The sequence below is a fragment of the Lactuca virosa genome, chromosome 4, assembly GCF_052849685.1.
Source record: "Lactuca virosa cultivar CGN04683 chromosome 4, Lactuca_virosa_CGN04683_v6, whole genome shotgun sequence".
Lineage (NCBI taxonomy): Eukaryota > Viridiplantae > Streptophyta > Magnoliopsida > Asterales > Asteraceae > Lactuca > Lactuca virosa.
The window spans coordinates 463,187,385-463,210,477 of NC_136429.1; the positions used below are offsets into that span (position 1 = coordinate 463,187,385).

The window sequence follows — 23,093 nt, forward strand, 5'->3', positions numbered from 1 at the left end:
CGTAGCGCATCACACTATGTTTTCTGCACATGAGATCTTTGGGATTACACTCTGATATGGTTTTATGATAATATGTTTTGATTATCGACACTATGGTTTTGACATGAGATATTATTATGAATGTTTTTATACTGATGATTTTATATAATAACTTAATTAAAAAAGAAATTTTTGGTCTTGAATTTTGGGATGTTACATGTAACCTCTGTTTGAGAGCTCTAAAATAAAAGAATACCCCTCCTGCCCGTGGAAATAGGTCACATTGACCGAACCACGTAAATACTGTGTCTTGTGTGCTTATAGTTTTGCTAGTTATCCGTTTTACTTCCTAGCACAAACACACACACACACACACATATATATATATATATATATATATATATACATATATATATATATATATATATATATATATATATATATATATATATATATATATATGCCCATATAATACGTGATCAAAAGAGGAGATGGTGCGTACGTTTTATATAGGCCGCATGGATACTATATATCAAAAGTTTTTAAACCATAAGGACTATTTATGAAGTTTTTTAAAGTTAGGGACTATATCCCATATTTTGTGAAATTATAGGGACCATTTATGAAGTTTCGTCTTAATTTATTTAATACTTTTTAGTACATTTAATTAATATTTTTTAATTAATTAATAATAAAAAGGGTAAAAGAAATCAGTAAGGGCAAATTAGTCATTTTATATCGAGGAGGGACGAACTTCGAAACAAAGTCAAACTATAGGGACCTTCTAAGTAAAAAATAAAGTTGGGCCAACCAATTAGCCCAAACCACAGGGACCATTCATGTAATTTGACTTAACATAACTACCAAACTTCCACCTACCATTTTATTGTCATCTACCACTTTATTATCACACAAAAACCCCATCTAACTATAATTTCTCACATACCACTCAAAATCATTAGATATCTCACTTATCTCTATATAAAGATTCTATTTATATCTGTTTAGATCCTAACAACATTTGTTTCTAACAAAAACAATGTATAAATGACAACTTCTGGACTCTGGAATACGATGTTTCGAAGAACATAGTTATTTTGAAAAAACAAAAAATAGCTATTTTTACTAAAGATCTCATTTATACTTGTTAGTCATTGTTCTAAAAGGCGCGCCATGGTGCGGGTTAGGGGTGAGCAAAAACCGAATCGATTAAAGAAAAAATCGCAAAAACCGCAATAAACCGCCACCGAAAAACCAAAACCGACGCAAAAACCGATGGTGCGGATTTTATGTAACGACCCAAAAATCAAGGGTAAAAATTTCGTTTTTAATATAGTCAAAACATAAATATCCTTTAATCCAAACATCCAAGACATCGTTAGTTAAAAACATTTATCAGAGTTCATCCCAAAATTAGTAAATGCGGAAAACATGGGTGTGTGCGCTGCGATCAAGTCGTTCCCTTCCTTTCCAAATCGATGATACCTGAAACCAAAACTGTAAATCGTAAGCACGAAGCTTAGTGAGTCCCCTAGAGCATACCCCACACACAATCCACATAACACATATCATATTAGCTATAAAAGCTACATATATTACATAAGTCATGCATACAACATATAAGGATGCCATGGGCTCCTCCCAAGGTCTTACTGCAGGATGCCATGGGCTCCCCACATGGTCTTACACCTAAGTGCCATGGGCTCCCCCATGGTCTTTAGCTGGAAAGCCATGGGCTCCCCCACATGGTCTTACATCCAAGTGTCATGGGCTCCTCCCATGGTTTTTACTTGAAAAGCCATGGGCTCCCCCACATGGTCTTACATCCAAGTGCCATGGGCTCCTCCCATGGTCTTTACTTGAAAAGCCATGGGCTCCCCCACATGGTCTTACATCCAGGTGCCATGGGATCCCCCCATGGTCTTCCCTCCAAGTATCACATATATAGTTAGCATAACACTAAGAATATCTAACTATCATAACACATATCTCTACACAACAAGTATACCACATATCACAAAATGGGCTAGCCTTGGTGCCTTAGACCCATTGGTATGGTGAGAAGACTCACCTCGAATACAGAAGCTTCCCGAATGACATCCTTAGCTGCTGCCCTGTCGACTTTCCGAGCTATCAATACCAATCAGTACACCCAATTAGCAAATTGGGTTCCATACTATAATCCCTAATCCATATATGGGGTAAGATGACCATTCTACCCTTGGCCCAGTTTGATCCAAGACTGAGGCCCAAGCCCAAACGAAAGCCCAACACTATAATGTCCATAAATCCATCAATGGACCTAATCCGCGAAGGCCCAATACCAAAAAGGCCTTGAATACTGAATGGTCAACCCTAGTCAACTCCTTGGTCAAAGTCAAAAGTCAACAGTCCATGTTGACCTCAACTCGTCGAGTGTATCCAACAACTCGTCGAGTTAACTGAATAACCCTTCAACTCGCCGAGTTACCTATATAACTCATCGAGCTCCTCCCGAGTCCATTCCACTGAATCCGAGTCAATTCGCCGAGTCATCGTAGTGACTCGTCGAGTTCATCAACTATCCATAATACCAAAAGTTCATTCAGACCAAACCCTAATCCTTTATTGCACTTAGTCAGAACTCAAAAACGAGCAAACCCTACCTCGACTCGTCGAGTCAACTAAGGGACTCGACGAGTTCCTTCAATCCCTTTTATGTTCAACCCTTTTCAGTGGGATCTAAGGTCCCAAACTTCAGATCTAACCTCCCCTAGTGTAGATACCACGCAAAGTTGCAAACTTTACGTGCATGCAAGGTCCTCCAAGGCTATAACATCAAAACTAGGCTTTCTACAAGGTTTTAGTGCATGGAAAGGGCCTAAGCTGGATAAAGAGAGCAACTTTATGTCATTGGGGACCTAGAGAGGTCCAGATCTGGAACCATATCCTTATGATAAGTCCAGATTCGAGTTTGACCCCATTTAGCACCCAAAAGTGATCATAACCTTTCATGAAATGAGATCTAAGCAAATAGAGATCAAGGTGGTAACTTTTTACCTCTAAATGGATGCTCACAACCAGTAGATGCTGGATCCCAAGCCTTCTCCTCTCTTCAAGATCCCCAACCTTCAAGTTTCCATCTTCAAAGGCACAAATTTCACTCTCTAAGGCTCACACACACTCAAGGAAGCTCAAATACGCGGCTAGGGTTTCTTTCTGGACTGTAAGGACAATGAGGGAGGCTACAAATGATCCATAAGTCCTTTAAATAGGGTACAAACCCCTGAAAATTAGGGTTTCTCTCTACAACGCCTACTCGTCGAGTCGGGGCCTTCCGACTCGTCGAGTAGAATCCAAATCCCGCGTCCTCATAATAGTCTCTACTCGACGAGTTAGAGCTCCCCAACCCGCCGATTCCATGCACAAAACCCTAAAAATGTTGAAAACTGACCAATACTTGAACCAAGCGTTACAATTTATTTTTTTGAAATACCGAATTTATTGATGCAGTACGGTTTTTATCTAGAAACCGGACCACCAAAACCGAACCACACCGCAAGCTTATTAACAATAAAATAAATCACTAATTTATATTATACAATTATACATATTATTTAAAAAACTAATAAATTCTAATTTATACATATATTATATATTGAACTTGAAGGTAATTAGTAATTAGGTATTAGGTTTAATATGTGAGTTTGTCCATTTTGTTTGTGACTTAATGATTATGTGTAAAGTGTAAACACTATGTGGGCTACAAATTGCAAGATTGTAACTTCTAAGCACAAATTGAATAAAAAAATGAGCTTGGGAATATGGGTTGCAAAGGAAGTGATCAAGTAAACAACATAAAAACTCAAAATTACAGCTTCTAAATGTGAGGAAACGAAATGACACCATGTCATACAATCATAAATCTTCACATGAACACCACAGTTAAAAAAATCGTACCGGTGAACATAAAAAACCGCACCATATGTTTGACTCGGTTTAAAACCGACACCGAACAGGTACAAACCGAAACTGCACTCAAAAATCGCAAAACCGAACCATTGAAAAACCGCACCCAACGGTTTCTAGATTTCAAAAACCGCACCATGCTCACCCCTAGACTGCGGGTGCAGCTACACCGTCTCGGAAACCTTGATGTTAGGCATGACTCATGCCAAGGCGGGTCAAAGGCGTGAGTTTTTTCGGTACACATATTTTTAGACTGAGCATGATATTAGGGGTTGATATAACTATTCTAAAAACTTAATATATTTTATATAAATCTATAATTATGTGATTTATATTTTTTTATATTCATGAAATAGTGGCCTAAAGTCACGCTTTGAAAAACATTATCACTCGTAAAACTCAGGACTTGACTTTGTAGCCATGCTACGTCTCACGTTTAACAATATAAGAAAAATCATATTAACAAAAGAAACACGATTGGAGAAATATGAGATTATTCGAGCTTTGTCAAATCATTGAGGTAGAAGAGGGAGTGAGGAAATTGACTATTTGACTATCGTGCCATCATGTGTGAAGCATGTGCCGATAGGGGTGGGAATCAGTTCGGTTTTTTGGTTTTTTCGGTTTCCTCGGTTTGAAAACTTTTTTTGTCCAATTCGAAAACCAAACCAAATCGAATTCAAATTCTCTAGACCAAACCGAAAACCGAATTCTAATTCGGTTTGGTTCGGTTTGAAAACCGAAGAAACCAAATATTAACTTAAAAAAATTTAAAACATAAATTAAAATGTTTTTAACATAGAAACCTAAGATTGTAAACAGAAAAATCTAAAGTTTCATACAAAATGATCCAAAGAGTAAATGGGTTAAAATGAATTTTACTTTATAATTAATATTTTTATTTAATATAAAATATAAAATATATATTTTAATTAATTGATTTATGAAATTCGGTTTTTCGGTTCGGTTTGGTTTTAACTTCATGAGACCGAAACTCAAACCAAAAACCAAATTCACAATTCGGTTTGGTCTCAAACCAAACCAAAAACCGAATTTGAATATGGTTTAGTCTGAAATCGATTTCGGTTCGATTTGGCTTTCGAGTTTTTCGGTTCTGGACCAAATAGTTCCCACCCCTATGTGGCGAGCTTAAACATCGAAGTCATAGCCGTCGTAACAAATGAAACCACAAAAACAAATTTGCAACAAAACCAAAACTTGGACTATCTAATTTTTACTATATCAAAAAGTGAAACAGAATTGTAATTTACTCTTAAAAATGAAAACCATCTTACTAAAACAAACATTAATAAACATCAGGGTTTTGACGTTGATAATTCGCAGGGTTTTGATTTTTTATGGTTTGTTAAGATTTATTAAGTTCAATACGACTAATTTTGATTCAAATACAAAAATAATAAAAAATTAAGATAAGGTTGGTGAGAAGACAAAAAGCTCATAAGCTGATTAAGTTAACCATCTGATTTAAACCGAATAAATAATTAACTATATGGGATTAACATGAAACAAATGAAATTGTCTGGACTACAGCTGTAGATCTAAAAATAGTTAAGGGACAAAACTTGCATAAAACTCAATTTATCTTTTGCTAATTTATTTTAAATATTTATCACATAATCAAAATAGTTTATCTTCTCTTCTGCTCTAATAAATGAAGGTTATTTTTGCCACTTGTCACACTTTCATTCAATTTACCAAATGTCATGTGGGTATTTTGAATTAATTATTATTCCACATGTCATTTTATGGGTTTTATTTTATTTTATTAAATTCCACATAGTGTTTAAATGCAATAATAAATGCATATTAATTTCATTAATGAACTTTCCTTTTAATTTCAAAATTACTAAATTAAAGCTTCATTAATTTCATTTATTTATTTATCTAAATTATTTGTTTAAATTTAGAGAAAAAAAAACACTTTAATTTTTATAATTCAATATTTTTTCTCATTTTTCTTATAAATTCAAAATTTTCAAATGTTTAGAATTTTATATTTAGTTTTTTTTTTAAATAAACCAATGTGACACATAGGTCTCATACCTAGTTTCCTATAATTATATAAATATATGTTGTTATTTTTATAATTATTCTTAGTTTAAATTGTAACCGAATATATATTTCAAGTAATTGTAATTAATTTGTGTAGCTTGTGACATATCTCTAAATATTACTAAAATAAAACCTTAAATTCTTCAATGAAGAAACAAGGGCCCTTGATTGCATTTCCCTCCTTTACTATACACCTTAGGATCATTTTGCTGACATCATCCTGACCCAAAAAAATACACGCGCCTCCCGAATAAAACTTCCTTCTTACGATTCATTCCTAATTTCATTCTTATGTTTTCTGTCCACACAATCAACACAATCAGCTCCCCATGAAACTCAAAAGATACGAACCCTAACCCCTTCCTTCTGCCGATATGCGTAACCCCATTGATTTCATATATACATGGAATCGATCCTATGCGTTCTACTTCTGCTGATATGGAATCGATCCTATGCGTAACCCCAGGAAGCCTTGAGGGGCACCGCGTCTACCATCAACGATTTTCGATCCTGTGTGTTCTACTTCAGATGCAGATGAAATATGTTGAAGCTCGATTAGGAGATCGAGTTCTTTATGCAGGTAAGATTTTGAAAACCCTAACCGCGTTTCCATTTTGAACCCTTCTTTAGCAGCTTCAACATTAAACCCTTCTTTAGCAGATGTTTCAAAGTAAGTAATATTTCCTTTTGAAGCACACCATGCTTTTTGCTTTCTTCTCCGACACCTGAAAACAAGAAAGTAGATTAAACAAATGTGTTTTCGCATTCCATTTGTTACTTGTGTATTGGAAGTTGAATCTTGATGAATTTAAATTTAAAATGACAAAAAGACCATATTACCACTCTGTTATTGCACCCATCAACATCGATCTTGTTTCCCAAAACAACAAATGGAAAGTTTTCTGGATCAGAAGGACTAGCTTGAATAAGAAAGTCTTCCTTCCAATTATTAAGACTCTCAAATGACTTCATCACATTCACATCATGCACAAGAACACAACAATCTGCACCACGATAAAATGCCACACCAAGGCTTTGGAATCTTTCCTGTCCAGCTGTGTCCCATATCTGTAACAAAATCAACCCCCAAACCCTATCGATTTCAACAATGGATGCTTATAAACTTATAATAATGGCGTGATTTCATGGACGTTTGTAATGAATCAGACATGTAAAGTGAAAATCCTATCTTCAAATTGTATCTCTTTAGTTAAGAAATCAGCTCCGATTGTAGCTTTGTACTGATTACTGAACTTTCTGTTCACGTATCTGAATTCATATCATTAAGGCTTATTGGGGTTTTTGTGTACTTATGTTTGCTTCGAGATTTGGCTCCTTTTTTATCTAGATTATCCCCTCTAAACATGTTTACCCAAAGTTCTTATGCGACTTTAGATTGAAAGAGAGAGTTTTGTGTCTTAAAGCCGAAGGTTTTTCAATCCTTTATGCATGAATTGCAGAATGAAAGCATAGTGGATTATGATTTATTGTTGTATGCAGGGTCATTTTCTTCCCACTTTTCCTATTTCATGTTGTTGTTGCCAGAGGAAGATTCTCATTACCTGCACCATCAGTTCCCCATGTCCGTGATGTATTATCTCTTTCTTTTTCTTCCTTTTCATCATCATTTTTCATTCACTTTAATATGTAAGACTATAAGTATGAACAATCTGTATAAACCTTATGAACTGTGTCATTTCCATATCTTACATTATGCATCAGGGAATACTTTTTCTTTATCTTTTATGCAGTGGGAACCATGTCATGCAGTTGTTGCCACACCTTTGCTTATTGCATTTGAACTGCTTCTTTGCATCTATCTTGAAAATAGCCATGGTATGACAACATATGATATTATTATATTAACTGTTTAGAAAATAATACCATGTATATCGGTTCTGATTCCATACTAATTTTGTTTTATGCAGTTACTAAGCCTCCACCTTTAAGCCTGCAGATTGTCTGCCTTCCTCTGTTGGCATTTGAAGTAACCATTCTGATAGATTTTTTCCATCTTTCCTTTACTACAGGTGTACCATGAGTCAGACAAGAGGAGAACCAATCAATAGTAGTCCTGCATTTGAGAATATAAGTGCAGGTATTTCAAGGAGCTGATCAATAATATTCCTGCATTTAATTTCTAAATTGTCTCATGTACTAATGATTATATGCTTGAATCATTCGTCCTTTATTTTTCAGCTGTTGTGAATTTAAAGAATTTACAGAAACATTTTCATGCTACTTGATAAATTAATTTAAAGAAACAAGAAAACCTTTTACTTTTATTATAGGTGCTTCACTTGTTGTTGTTGTGGATGCTGTCAGAAAAGGTGCAGCTGCATAAGGCATGGCAATTACAGACTATGTTTGGCGTGGACATGATCCCACATCTTAGTAAGATTGGACCTGCACTTGACCTTTTTAAAGCTAAATTCTAGGTAATGCTATTAATTTGAATACCTTTTTAACTTCACACAAATCTTATTTCTTCCATTCTTTTCATTTTTTTTATAAATACAGGTTGTTATAGATGAAGCAAGATCTGAACAAGCTGCATCCATGACTGAATTTCATTGGCTAGGGCATAAATTTCCAATATCAAATGCCAAAACTCGTGTTTCCATTTTGAAAGGTTAGTTATCATTTATCAGTCTTTAGTGCTTCCGAGGGTATGTCTAATTCTTCGATTTCCCGATTTACCCTTTCAGCTATAGGTGCTGTATTAGGGCAACGTACCGTTGAACGCAACCAACTGTTTGTTAGTATTTCAAAGAGTAAAAGATAAATTAGATTACACATGTCAAAGAGTCTCAATATTGATAACTGTTATGTATGGTCTGTCAACACTTTACCACCCATTTTTTTAAATTTATAAATACGTAATGTATTAAATATGATTATAAAGCTATACTATTATTGTTGCTATAGCTTAATTTATTCTATTCAATAGGACAATTTAAGATGCTGTAACTACTTAATTGACCTTAGGTGTAGTTGATTTATTTGATTCGGCCAACCTTTTGACATCATGCCTAATTGCCTATAGTTTTATTTAATTGGACCTTGATTACTTTAATCTTGAAACTTAAAAGAGGAAATATTAATAAGTTAAATAGTTTCTTATTATACAGTTACATATTTCATGACAAATAATAATAAGATAACGGAAATAGGAATTTCCTAATAAATAAATAAACAATAACATAACATTTAGCTATTTACCTCAAATAATATTAAATTTGTCAATTGTTAACTGAAACAGGTAATCCCTACTAAATATGGCAATTGAAAACTAAAATTTGCAATTCCTAGATCCTAATAAGTAATAATGTAATATCAACTCAAAATTCTAAAAATAAACATGCTCAATAAATAGAAAATAAAATTTTAGTTTTTTTGGTTAATAAACATCCTCCCTAAATATCTCACGATTTCAAAACTAATCAAGCCGCTCTAATCATCATAAACCAAGGTTCTAAAAAATTTGTCATGGCGTGCCATGACTCTATAGTTTGTACTTGACAGTACGTTTTAATAAAATGTCATCTTAAGTATATACAAAATTGTTGGCTTAGGTCAACTCTTAATAATGACGTTTCTCACCACGAGGTCACCATTAAATGAATGACGTTTCTCACCATGTGATGAAAAAAATGAAAAAGTTACAAAACCTGAGAACTTGTGAGGTTGTATGATCTTCTTTTACAGGTAAATAATCATTCATTCAGTCTGAAATCACCAAATTCGATGAGGGGCATTATTATGAATACTAACAAAGACCCATACAAAAACACATATACATAATGATATAGTTTTAAGAGCAATTTATAGCAACTTTTGGCATTACGTAAATATTGTGCAGAAAAGAGCATTTTCAGAGCAATTTATAGCAACGTATTTCCGTTAAATGGACATTTGTATATCAAGTAAAATAGACTAAAGCGAGCACATTTTGGTCAAAATGAGATAGTTTTTGGAAAGGTCAAATTGACAAAAATGCGGCAATTTTGGCATCAGGTCAAAATTGTGCTATAAAAATAACATGGAGCCTACAAAAGGTGATTAGGGGAATTTTATTAACTTTGGTAAAGTTTCAGTCTGAAATCACCAAATACGATTAGGGGCGTTTTAGTAATCCTGGCAAAGTTTCGGTCTGATATCACCAAAATCGATGAGGGGCATTTTAGTAATTTTGTCGAAGTTTCAGTTTAAAATTACAAACTATGACAAGGGGCATTTTGTAAATATATTACACATGGTATATTGATATTATTTTCGATATCATACCATATTTATGAAAATATTATATATTTATTATATTTTTTCCTTATTCTACAAGCTTTTCAAATTTACAGTTTTTTATATGGTAATTATTAACTTAAATATGGTATGATTTTATCTATTTGTGTACTTATATTTGACATGGTATACTGATATTATTTTGGATATCATACCATATATAAAACATCTTTTAAGTATGGAAATGATATTACATTCCAGAATCTTTATGTCATATCAGCATTAACCAAATTTATATTTCCCTATATTTTGTAAATATATTAGACATGGTATATTGATATTATTTTCGATATCATAACATATTTATGAAAATATTATATATTTATTATATAATTTCCTTATTCTACAAGCTTTTCAAATTTACAGTTTTTTATATGGTAATTATTATCTTAAATATGGTATGATTTTATCTATTTTTGTACTTATATTTGACATGGTATATTGATATTATTTTGGATATCATATCATATATAAAACATATCTTAAGTATTGAAATGATATTACATTCCAAAATCTTTATGTGATATCAGCATTAACCAAATTTATTTTTCCCTATAAATATACTGTCTACGATTTTTCATTACAAATCAAAATTCTCTCTAACTAATTATCCCCTTCCATTGCAGATAATAGTATTCCATGGCAGCTAACAATGCAGATCAGGTCGTCTTTGATAAGGTTGCTGAAATCAACGCATCTAAAGAGTCTTGGAACATACGTGTTAAAGTCGTCATGCTTTGGAAGCCGACCTATATAAACAATCCTAATATGGTCGCAAGCCTGGACATGATTTTAATTGACCAGGAGGTACTGTTTTTACACACTTTATTTTTTAGATTATCAAATTCTTATGTTATTTCTATTCAAAAAAATTTAAATTCGATTTTTGTTATGCTTTTTTACTTCTATTCATACAATTTTAATAATCAACTTTATTATTTTTAATAATAAACTTTAGTTTATGTAATAAAATCTCTTATTGTTCCTTTTTTTTAATACTTTTTTTTACACTTTTTTATCTTTCATTGTCACCTACAGGGAAGTAGAATTCAAGCAACAATAAAAAAATCTTATTCCTGTATTTGAATCCCTATTCGATGAAGGAGCTGTCCGGGAGATCAGTAACTTCGCTATGGCTAGCAATGAAAGCGAATACATGCTTGTTCCTCATAAACATAAAATCAATTTCTACAAAACCACAAAAGTTCGTGTATCCACTGATTTTGTTGATACAGTAGATCCTTATCATTTTATATCTTTCCCAGATTTACTAGCCAGGACCTTTGACACTCGTGTTGCATTTGGTATGTTATGTTGTTAGTTTAACTTATTTCTATACTTCAATTTTTAATGTAATACACATTTGGATTATTATTACTAATTTATTACATTTTTTCACATATATTTTCTAGGTGAAGTTGTGTCAACTGATCCCATGCGAGTCATTGTTGAGTATGGAAGAGAGAAAAGGTTAATGAATCTGGTTGCTCAGGATTTAAGGTACACATTCGTATTATTATTACACATTCCCCCGTTTATATTTATCTTTCATTAATAACCACCATGCATATTTAGTGGTACGAGAATTGCAGTCGCTTTGTGGGGCAGTTTTGCAATGAAGCTGAATACTTACATTTCACAACATAATAATGAGACTGCTCCTGTTATTATCCTGCTACGTTTGGCCAAACTCAAAATTTGGGGTGGTAAGTATTTTTTACAACAAATTATCATTTCAACTTCAAAGTAATTACTGACAATATTATTTTACTTTTTTGTTGCAGGTCAGCCTCAAGTTGGTAATTGTTTGTTTGGGTCTAGATTGCATATAAATGATGATATGCCTCAGATTTTGGAGTTCAAATCAAAGTATGTTATTTACCATAGTTAACACATTTATCTTACTAAATCATTACTTTTGTTGAATAACCTCACTTTTTTGTATATGTAGTCTTAATGCTTTGGATACGAATGTTGAGTCTTCTAGCCGTACATCCCAGCTCAACTCAGATACTGTTGTGGCTAATCCAGAGGATTACTACCTCCGTTTTCAGATAAAAAACATTGATGAAATTCCTGATTTTAATGAGGTTTACTTAACATTTTTATATAACAGTTTCCGCATTCTATTATTGTTTTGATTTTATATGTACAATTGATATGAAATAATATTTTAATATGATTCCTTTTTTTTCCTATATATGAAACATGAAGTTGGTTTAACCATTATCGCTACTATCATTGGTTTTGATATGGATGATGGTTGGTATTCATTTTATTGCCGTGTTTGTTCTAAAAAAGTTACTAAAAATGATGATGATGTTGATGCTGGCCCTTTTCACTGTGATGGTTGTGGATTTGTCTCGGATATATTTGGAAAGTAAGTAATTATTATCTCTTTGACTATACATGTATTTTACTTTTTTCATATATTTCATTTTGTATGTCAAGCTAAATATAAGTATTATGTTATAATTTTTAGGATTAGGATAGTAGTTCGTGTGCAAGATGAAAGTGGGTCTTCTTCGTTTGTATTGTTTGAGCGTCATGTAAAAGATCTTATTCATCGTGGAAACCAATGGTTGATGGAAAAAATAGCTAAGGTTTGATAAAATATCTCTGTTATTTAAATGATTGACATATATGATTTTTCTTCTTTAACTTTTCCAACCATTTTATAATGTAAATTAGGATCAAGGGCGACAACAGATACCTGATGAGTTCAAAATTCTTCTAAATAAGAAGTTTGTCTTCAAAGTTCAGATATCCATGTTCAATCTGCAGAACAACTATCGTGCTTACACTGTGCATAAGTTAACTGATGATGAAAGGGTTCTTGCTGAGGTGACAAAACGGTCACCAAATCATCAACATCATAATATAAATGATAATGGTACTCCTATTAACAAGCCAAATAAGGTTGGTAACTGTCTCATATATTTCCAAAGTCAAACCATGTGCCCTCTCTTCAATATATTTTTCTTTCATTTTTCATGACTTTGTGCAAATATGTTATGTTTTGTTTTATATTTTTCTTGATCGATATTTATTATTTTCTGTTTTCTGCAGGAAAATACTAATTCTGTGCATGATGACAATCTTGATGTTGTTGACCTTGAAGCTGTAACACCATCATCGAGTACGGGGAAGCGCCCTATTGAGATTGATGCCAACACTGACTCTTTGGAGTGGTCTTCTTCAAAAACTCGTGCTGTACGGGATACCTTGAAGATCCCAAAGTTGGAAAAGTTGGACTAATATGAAGCCGCCCATCAAAATTTTACATATCATCTTCGATATGTTTATAGACATTTTCTTTTTAATCTTTTGTGTGTCGCATTTTAAATTGTCTGTTTATTGATCTTTTGGTTGTTTTTAAAATTTTATTGAGTTTTTATTTGGTGTGTACACGATGATAGAATTGGAGGTTATGACAATTTCAAGTTATTGAACTCTTTTGATTTAATGCATATTTTCTTTCTTTTTTCTTTCGTTCATCATTTGATTTTATAAATTTATTATATATATATATATATATATATATATATATACACACACACACAGACACACACACGAAAATTAATATTTTTTTTTATATATGCTAATTCACCTACTTTTATTTGTCTAAATGGAATTTAAATTTTATTTGCATAAATATACATCGTTTACATATGGTAACAAAATAAAATCATAGTGTAAGTATTCAAAATGTATTTTTCTATATTTTATTTATTCCTACCATAATTATATGCATGCTTTACTTTTTACCTAATTTAAATCCTTCTAATATTCAGTTACCTAATTTAAATATATATATATATATATATATATATATATATATATACACATGGAAATTTATATTTTTATTATATATGATATTTCACCTACTTTTATTTGTTAAAGTCAAATTTTAATTTTAATTTGCATAAATATGCATCGTTTTCATATGGTAACAGAATAAAATCATGGAATATGTAATCAAAATCAATTTTTCTATACTGCATTTATTTACTCCATAATTATATGAAGACTTTATTTATTACCTAAGTTAAACCCAACTAATATTTCATTACTTTATTTAATTATATGCAATATTTATTTTTTACCAAATTTAAACCCTTCAAATATCCAGTTCCCTTATTTAAAGTGTTAGAAATCATCATCATCACTATATATATATACAGAGATATGACCAAGAACGTAAAAATTATCAAACGTATTGAAATGAGTGACATTTCAAATGCTTCGGGAAAGAAAAAACCTACAAGGTTTGTTACTAATGTTTCACCCAACAACACTTCCCCAACAACACCACTGTCTGACATCACAAATGGTAAGATTCATATTTAAGCATTTTGTTTATATTTGAAGTGCTTAAATGTTTATAATGTTCAATTTGTATAACTCATTTCTATTTATATTTCCTTTGAGTTTTTGATATACATACCATTGTTCCTTAGTGAATGCATCATCTTCATCCAATGCTCTAAAAACATCATCACATTCAACATTACAAACAATATCCCACAAAGGTACATTTTCTTATATGTTATGCATCTTTCATATTACACTTTCGTTTTTATATTTGCTTATCTATTGTACTATTAATATTTTTTAATATTTCTCCTCCGTTTATGATACGAATCTTCATTTCAGAAAATAATTTTTTCATACCACCTAATTGTCGAGTAGCTCGAAACCTTTCCGAATTACCTAAGGCTACCCCGTCTCATAACATCATACAACCGAATGTTCAATCCACATTTATTTCCTCAAGATCGCCACTTTCACAGCTAACCAATCAAGGTAAAGTATTCTTAATTTCTTTTATATTATATTTACATCCACTTCTTAAATCATATAACGTCAATTTTAACTTCCCAATATATAAACTTTTAACATTTAATTTTTAATACATATATGTCTATAATATCTAATTTGTATAACTATCTTTTTTAATACATATAGGTCTATAATATCTAATTTGGGTAACTATCTTTTTCCTTTAATATCTTATTTAATTTAATGTTTTATATATACTTTTCCTCTTTAGTTCATTCACCCTCTTCATCGAATGCTTTGAAAACACCATCATCTCAGACAATACAAAGAAATTCTCACAAAGGTACATTTTGTTATATGTTATGTCTCTTTTGTATTGCATTTTTTGTTTTTTTATTTGCTTATGTGTATTAAATTCATATATTTTATTTAGATATTTCGCTAAATTATCATACAAATTTTCATTTTTCAGAAAATAGTTTCTTCATACCCCCTAATTGTCGAGTTGCTCAAAAGTTTACCGAATTACCACCAGACTTTTCCAACAACCAAGATACAATTCAGCACAACACAACTCATTCAACAACAACGAAACGGAAACAATTTAATACACAAGATATTCCATTTTTTGAGTTGAATGAAGATTTCGATGAACCTTCAGGTACCCATATTGTTCAACTTGATCGTTTATCTATTAATAATGATCAACTTCATCATTCAGTTGTGTTATTATATATTTTATTCATACATACAGTTACACATTTTTCAGTTGGTACCAGCGTTAACTATAAAGAAAAGAAAAAAAGAGGCAGACCAATTTCTACAAAAAAGAAGACACAAATATGTATTCCTTCTACTTCAAATGCTCAGAATGATGTAACCGGTAACAATCATAGTAAATATATCGGAATAAGCAAAGGTATTATATCCACACCACAAATTATTTGTCATGACAAATAAAATGTCGTTACCCTATTACATTTAAAGCATACCACAAATATAATTTCGTAAATTTGTTTATTTATTTATAGATTATTTGGATTCTGGAGATGCTGTATATGTTTGCTCAGTATGTAAAGCTAAGGTGTGGCAGGGAGAAGCAATTCGAGGAAATAAGGATTTAAAGAAAACATGTTATTCCATTTGTTGTTACAATGGAAAAGTTGAACTACCCAGTCTGATTCACCCACCTCAGTTGTTGCTTGATTTATATAGCGGTCTTTCGGAAAAAAGTCAAAACTTTATACAGAATATACGTCGATACAATATGATGTTCGCATTCACATCTATGGCTGGAAAGATTGATCACACCGTTAACTCAGGAGGTGGTCCTTATGTTTATCGAATGCATGGCCAAAATTATCATATTGCAGGCAGCTTACTTCCCGAAGAGGGTGAATCACCAAGATTTTGCCAGTTGTACATATATGATACAGATCATGAGGTTCAAAACAGATTCAAATCATGCGAGTGTGTGAATACCCTATATTATAACTCCATTATATATATATATATATATATATATATATATATATATATATATATATATATATATATATATATATTACTACAAAAAATTTATATCCATTATTTTTTTATTATGTTATTGTAGGTCTAATAAGAAGAAAAAGACCACATCTAATGAGTCCATGGCAAATCCGTTTTCTCTTGAGTTCTGGACTATTCACGAGTTGATGGGCTTATTGGATTTCATTAATCCACTGGTTAAACAATTTAGAATGGCACGTGATCGCTTTGGTTCAAATCCAACAGAGCGTATTAGGTTGAAATTGATTGGGTCAAGAGAAAATGATGGTAGGCAGTATAATCTTCCTACCACAAATGAGGTAGCTGCCCTCATTATAGGTGACATTGATGGGTATGATTCAAGGGATATCGTATTGGAAACGCAAAGTCGACAACTTCAACGTATTAATGAGTTGCATCCTCAGTATCTTGCACTTCAATATCCTTTATTATTCCCTTATGCCGAAGATGGATTTCGAGTCGATATACTACATCGTGGTGTTGAAGATCCAGAATTTGATGGACGAATAAGGTTGACCATGCGAGAGTTTTTTGCTTATCGTATACAACAGAGAACCGATGAAATATCATTGATATTACGTTCAAGAAAACTATTCCAACAGTTTTTGGTTGATTCGTATACAATGGTTGAAAATGAACGACTTAGTTATATTAGGTTTAACCAGCCAACATTACGCGTGACACCTTATCGCAACTTGGCCCAGGCAGCTGAAGATGGCATTGAAGATGCTTCTTTGATGGGAAACCGTATTATTATACCATCTTCTTTTACTGGCGGCAGCCGTTACATGCAACAAAACTACTTAGATGCGATGACTCTGGTTAAGTGGTTTGGTTATCCAGATCTTTTTTTAACCCTTACATGTAATCCTAAATGGCCAGAAGTCATTAGATTTGTTGAAGCCGAGAATCTTAAACCGGAAGACAGGCCAGATATTCTGACACGAATTTTCAAAATTAAACTTGATTCATTAATCAGTCAATTGAAGGATGAAAAAAATTTGGGTGAAGTCGCTGGAGGTATCAATCTTATATATTTTTTACTCATTAACATTATAACTTTTCGATAATTTTATCTTTTAACCCTGGTTGGTTTCTTTGCTCACACAGTTGTATATACGATTGAGTTTCAAAAGAGGGGCCTGCCACATTGTCATGTATGTCTGTTTTTGGAAAAAAATTCTAAAATTCCAAATCCTGAAGACATAGACCGTGTTATATGTGCTGAATTGCCAGACAAGGATAGTGAACCCGATTTGTATCAGATTGTTTGTGATAACATGATACACGGACCTTGTGGCAACGATCAACCATTTATGCCGTGTATGAAAAAAGGCAAATGTTCAAAACGATTTCCAAGGGAATATACCGATCATACATATATTGATGAAGATGGTTATCCTATTTACCGGAGACGTAACGATGAAAATAATGTCCTTAAAAACGGTGTTTCTTTAGACAACAGGTATACACAAATCCTTTTCAATGATTTACTAAATTTTAATTCCTTAAATTTGTTTTGTTTTTATGAAATATATTATTATATGTTTAAATACATAAATATCAATAAACAACTTAAATTAAAATGGTACTAATATTTTATTTTTTAAACGGATAATGTAATCTATAAAAACATATTACTCATTATATATGTTTTCTTATGTTCTTCCTATGTTAACCTCAAATTATCATTTAATGTTGTTTATGACATTTTTCTTGATTTTTCAGAAATGTTGTTCCATATAATAAGATCCTTCTGAAACAATATCAAGCTCACATGAATCTAGAGTGGTGTAACCAAGTTGGATCGATAAAGTATCTTTTTAAGTATATTAACAAAGGACCGGATAGGATAACAACATCTATTGTTGATCCAACAAAAAAGAAAAAACAACAGATAGAAAATAACGACCATGACGAAATTGGTGAGTTCTATAACTGTCGTTATATTTCCGCATGTGAGGCATGTTGGAGGCTTTTTGGGTATGATATTCATTATCGAACACCGTCTGTCGAAAAGTTGTCATTTCACCTCGAACACAAACAACCTGTTGTTTTTAAACCAAACCAACATCTTAATCAGGTTGTTTCTAAACCGACTGTCGCTGCTTCTCAATTTTTAGCTTGGATGGAATGTAACAAGCATGATGAAGATGCACGGAAGTTGTCATACGTTGAATTCCCAACTAAATATGTTTGGAATAAATCAGATAAGATATTGACAAAAAGAAAAACCAAGTCCAAGGCACTCGGTCGATTAAACCACGTTTCTCCCAAGGCTGGTGACATTTACTACCTACGGATTTTGTTGAACAAAATCAAGGGTCCTACATGCTATGAAGATATCAAGACAATTAACGGAATTGTACATGACTCTTACAAAGATGCTTGCTATGCTCTTGGTCTATTAGATGATGATAGAGAGTACATTTCGTCAATAAACGAAACACATCATTGGGCCACAGCTTCTTTCTGCCGGTCTCTCTTTGTTATGTTGATTACATCAGATAGTTTGTCAAGTCCTGCTCATGTTTTTGAAGAGACATATCAATGTCTTTCTGATGATGTCATTCACGTTCGTGAATAAGAAATCGGCTTCAGAGGTAAATACACTAATTTATAGTTATTTTTTATTTAAACTAATTAATTTCTTCTTGAAAAGAAAATCAATTAATTTCAACTTTAAATAAAACGGATAAAAACTAATTAACAAAAGGTCATATTTAAATGGTCAGGAATTGCATTTGTATTAATTGCCCTAAAATTTCGTTTTCCCCTACATTTTAATTTGATTCCAAAACAACCCAATTATTGTTCATATACAAATGGTCCTTGGACGGAACTATATTGCTTAAAAATGACCTTTATGAAAAAATTTGACATAAAACATAATCAACAATTATTTTTGCCATTTTCACAAAAAATTGTTCGTTTTCCATCATTTATACATTATGCATGTAAAACTGACAAAAAAGCAACTCGCGATTACATCATTTATAGTCGTTATAAAGGTCTTAACATAAGCCATTTACATAGCTATAACTATATTTAATTTCGTTGTTTATTTTTTTTTCAGGCCTGAAGTTAAAAGAGGATGCAATTTTCAACCTTACGTTGTCATACATCGAGAAATCATTATTGAGCTGTGGATTGAGTTTGAAGCAAATACCAAATATGCCATTTCCTGATCATAGATACATTCAAGAGTCATGCAATATGTTAATTCAAGATGAGCTTAACTATGATCCTGCTATTATTGAAGTTGAGCATCAAGATTTGTATTCCAAATTAAATGTCGACCAAAAAAATGTTTATCACACCATTATGAATGCGGTTAACAACAAACAAGGTGGTGTCTTTTTCCTTTATGGTTACGGAGGAACCGGAAAAACATTTGTTTGGAAGACCTTGTCTGCTGCTATTAGATCCAAAGGTGAAATTGTTCTCAACGTTGCTTCAAGTGGAATTGCAGCACTATTGCTCCCTGGTGGTAGGACATCGCATTCAAGATTTATTATCCCAATTAACTTGACCGAGAATTCATTTTGTTCTATCGCGCCAGACAGTGATCTTGCTGCACTACTGAACAAAGCGAGACTTATCATTTGGGATGAAGCTCCGATGATGCACCATCATTGTTTTGAAGCATTTGATAGGACACTTAGAGACATTATCCGTTCATCTGACAGGAATAAAGCGTTTGGCGGCAAGACCATTGTATTTGGAGGTGACTTTAGACAAATTCTTCCAGTAATACAAAGAGGTAATCGTTCGGATATTGTGCAGGCATCGTTACATTCATCAAGATTATGGAGTGAATGTACAGTTTTACGTTTAACGGTAAACATGAGGCTTCAGGTTGGTTGTCGAACTAATGATTTGGATGAGACAAAAGCATTTGCAGAATGGATTCTTAAAATTGGTGAAGGTAATATTGGTGGTCCTAATGATGGTGAAGCTGAAGTTGAATTTCCAAAAGATGTTATCATTCGCTCTACAGGTGACCATATTCATTCAATTGTATCGACCATTTATCCTTCTTTTGAAAACCATCTTGATGACCCATCATATTTTCAAGATAAGGCTATTTTGGTTCCTACAAATGAAGAAGTTGATGCTATCAATGACTACATGTTAGGATTGATGAAAGACGAAGGGAAAACTTATCTGAGTTCAGATTCTTTATGTGAGACAGAGTCAGCAGATTGTTTTGAGGAATCAGTTTACTCTCCGGATGTACTGAATGCTTTTAAGGCATCTGGAATTCCCAACCATAAACTCACATTAAAAACAGGTGTTCCGGTCATGTTGCTTCGTAATATTGACCAAACCAAAGGTCTATGCAATGGTACAAGGTTACAAATAGTTAGGCTTGGAAAACATGTCATTGAGGCACGCATTATAGCTGGTAGATTCTTCAATGAGACTACTTATATACCTCGCATGAAGTTAACTCCGTCTGATAAAAGAATCCCCTTCCGTTTTCAGCGGAGACAATTTCCCATAGCTGTTTGTTTTGCCATGACCATTAACAAGAGTCAAGGGCAGTCATTATCAACTGTTGGATTGTATTTACGTAGACCCGTCTTTACTCATGGTCAGTTATATGTAGCTGTATCTCGCGTGACAAGTAAAAAAGGCTTGAAGGTACTCATATGTGATGAGGAAGGTCGTCAAACCAATAAAACAAAAAATGTTGTGTACAAGGAGGTCCTTCAACGATTATAGATAATCATACATTTCTTTTTATTTATTTAGACATATCAATATAATCAATAAAACGACGTGTCTTTATGTTACTTTATCATATTTAATTTTATTGTGTACGTTTTTTATGATATCATCTTAAATAATCGGGGTCCTTGATTGTGTTTTCTTTATATGTTTTACACCCTTAAATCAAATGTGTTAATTTAATAAACATATGAAACAGTCCAAAGTCTAAAACCTGTAAAAGACAGCTTTTTGTTTATTGAATAAACAATTATTTTCCTTTGTTTCTTATAAGTAAATAAATTCATATTATTGGTAACGTACATTTAAAATTCATATTATTGGTAACGCAGGGGAGCGCATAAATAAAATACAAATGTATATAAATATTGAAGAATAATTATAAAAAATCAGGATTATTGGTATTATTGAAATATGTAGAAAATACAGTGAATCAAGAAACATACAATACACAAAACTTTCACAAACCCTGATTTATCATGCACCGATTCAACTATTGCCCGAACTTCTACAATTCTATGTGCAATGGTTGTCATTTAATGAAGGCACAAATTTTAGCTCTAAATTTCAACATAATCAGACTTCAACATGTTAGTAATTCTTTTTAAAAAAACAGGATCTTTGAAGCTAAACAAAGATATATCTAATTAGAATACATAATTGAATTTAATTAATACTTAATTAGGTTGAAGCAAAACCACACCTATGTCAAGCACCCTTGAAAACTGAAATGATTGGAATGTCAAATTAAATTAACCATAGCTTTTTTTCTGGTTGGTCCTCCCTATTATATACCATACATGAAAACAAACTCGTGAGACAATGGGTTCCAGTAGTATAAGCCAAAAGGGTGAGAAAGAAACATGTATAAGGATGGAAATGTAACTTTATGCTACATTGTCATTTTTTACAAAAATATTTATTATTCTTCTCTTTCGTAGCTTCCATTTATTGATGTTCTTCCTCATTTACACAGGGAACAGAAATGTAACTTATTCTAATAATAGTAATAACTGAACCTGCAGATGTTCCTCTTGCAAGTCCTTCATTAATGGCACGAACTGGAACCCATAAAACACTCTCTATATTACTTGCCCAATCAGGCAACTCTATGCTACCATTCTTCAAGGTTAATTTCGTAATTTCCTTAACAGAATCATTATCGTTCTTTTTATCCTCTAATCCGTATTTCTCCATTTCAATGGGAAATGACTCTTCTATCCTCAATCCAGGACCAGTATCAATATGTAAAGCAGCTCCTTTTAGGGAATAATTTATTGGTTTGACAATTATACCCACCCATTGAGGCTCATTCATTAACAATGCAGACGACACTGCTGCAGCAAGATCAACAAGTGCCCTTGGTTTGAACACCTAAAGTTAATAAACAAAACTTAGCCACATTATAATATGAAATTTGTAAAATGACCAATCTACCCCTGTAAGTACATCATACTTTATAAAGAAACAACCCCAAAAAAATGTTGGATACATAACAACCTACTTTATTTCCACCGAACATCATACGTCTAAGTGCCCATTTTCCATGATATTTGACAGGTGTATCGCCAACTGTATCTCTTTCTTCTTCCCTAACAAGCATACATTGGTATCTGCAGCCACTGAGACAATCCCATTTTTCCATTTTATGTATAATGGCTCTTGTACATATCATGGATCACTCACGGATTTCCCATTGGATGTCAAATTGCAGTGTTGGAAGCATACAT

At 32.4% G+C, this 23,093-nt stretch overlaps 2 protein-coding genes across 15 annotated transcripts; both read left to right on the forward strand.

The window, feature by feature from the left end:
• Positions 1-6,267: 6,267 nt before the first annotated feature.
• On the forward strand, positions 6,268-13,785 carry LOC145109169 (uncharacterized). 14 transcript variants are annotated; one of them, XM_079046279.1, is made up of 13 exons: positions 6,269-6,580; positions 7,501-7,591; positions 7,752-7,836; positions 7,929-8,098; positions 8,292-8,438; positions 8,521-8,632; positions 10,926-11,106; positions 11,338-11,603; positions 11,712-11,799; positions 11,875-12,005; positions 12,084-12,168; positions 12,251-12,389; positions 12,514-12,632. In XM_079046279.1, exons 8-13 carry the CDS (start codon positions 11,432-11,434, stop codon positions 12,520-12,522), a joined length of 624 nt encoding a protein of 207 aa, XP_078902405.1. In that variant the 5' UTR covers positions 6,269-6,580; positions 7,501-7,591; positions 7,752-7,836; positions 7,929-8,098; positions 8,292-8,438; positions 8,521-8,632; positions 10,926-11,106; positions 11,338-11,431; the 3' UTR covers positions 12,523-12,632. The 14 variants fall into 14 exon arrangements, 11 of the variants coding, with proteins under 11 accessions (XP_078902401.1, XP_078902402.1, XP_078902403.1 ...); XM_079046275.1 differs by lacking the exon at positions 12,514-12,632 and having other exon boundaries at positions 6,268-6,580; positions 8,031-8,098; positions 12,251-12,493; XM_079046276.1 differs by lacking the exon at positions 12,514-12,632 and having other exon boundaries at positions 6,268-6,580; positions 8,031-8,098; positions 8,326-8,438; positions 12,251-12,493.
• A 702-nt stretch (positions 13,786-14,487) lies between these two features.
• On the forward strand, positions 14,488-21,357 carry LOC145106811 (uncharacterized). The gene is made up of 10 exons (XM_079043740.1): positions 14,488-14,632; positions 14,760-14,831; positions 15,353-15,424; positions 15,554-15,742; positions 15,836-16,000; positions 16,113-16,551; positions 16,694-17,649; positions 17,740-18,094; positions 18,358-19,208; positions 19,706-21,357. The coding sequence occupies exons 1-10, from the start codon at positions 14,488-14,490 to the stop codon at positions 21,355-21,357; spliced, it is 4,896 nt and encodes a 1,631-aa protein (XP_078899866.1).
• The last annotated feature ends 1,736 nt before the right edge of the window (positions 21,358-23,093 follow it).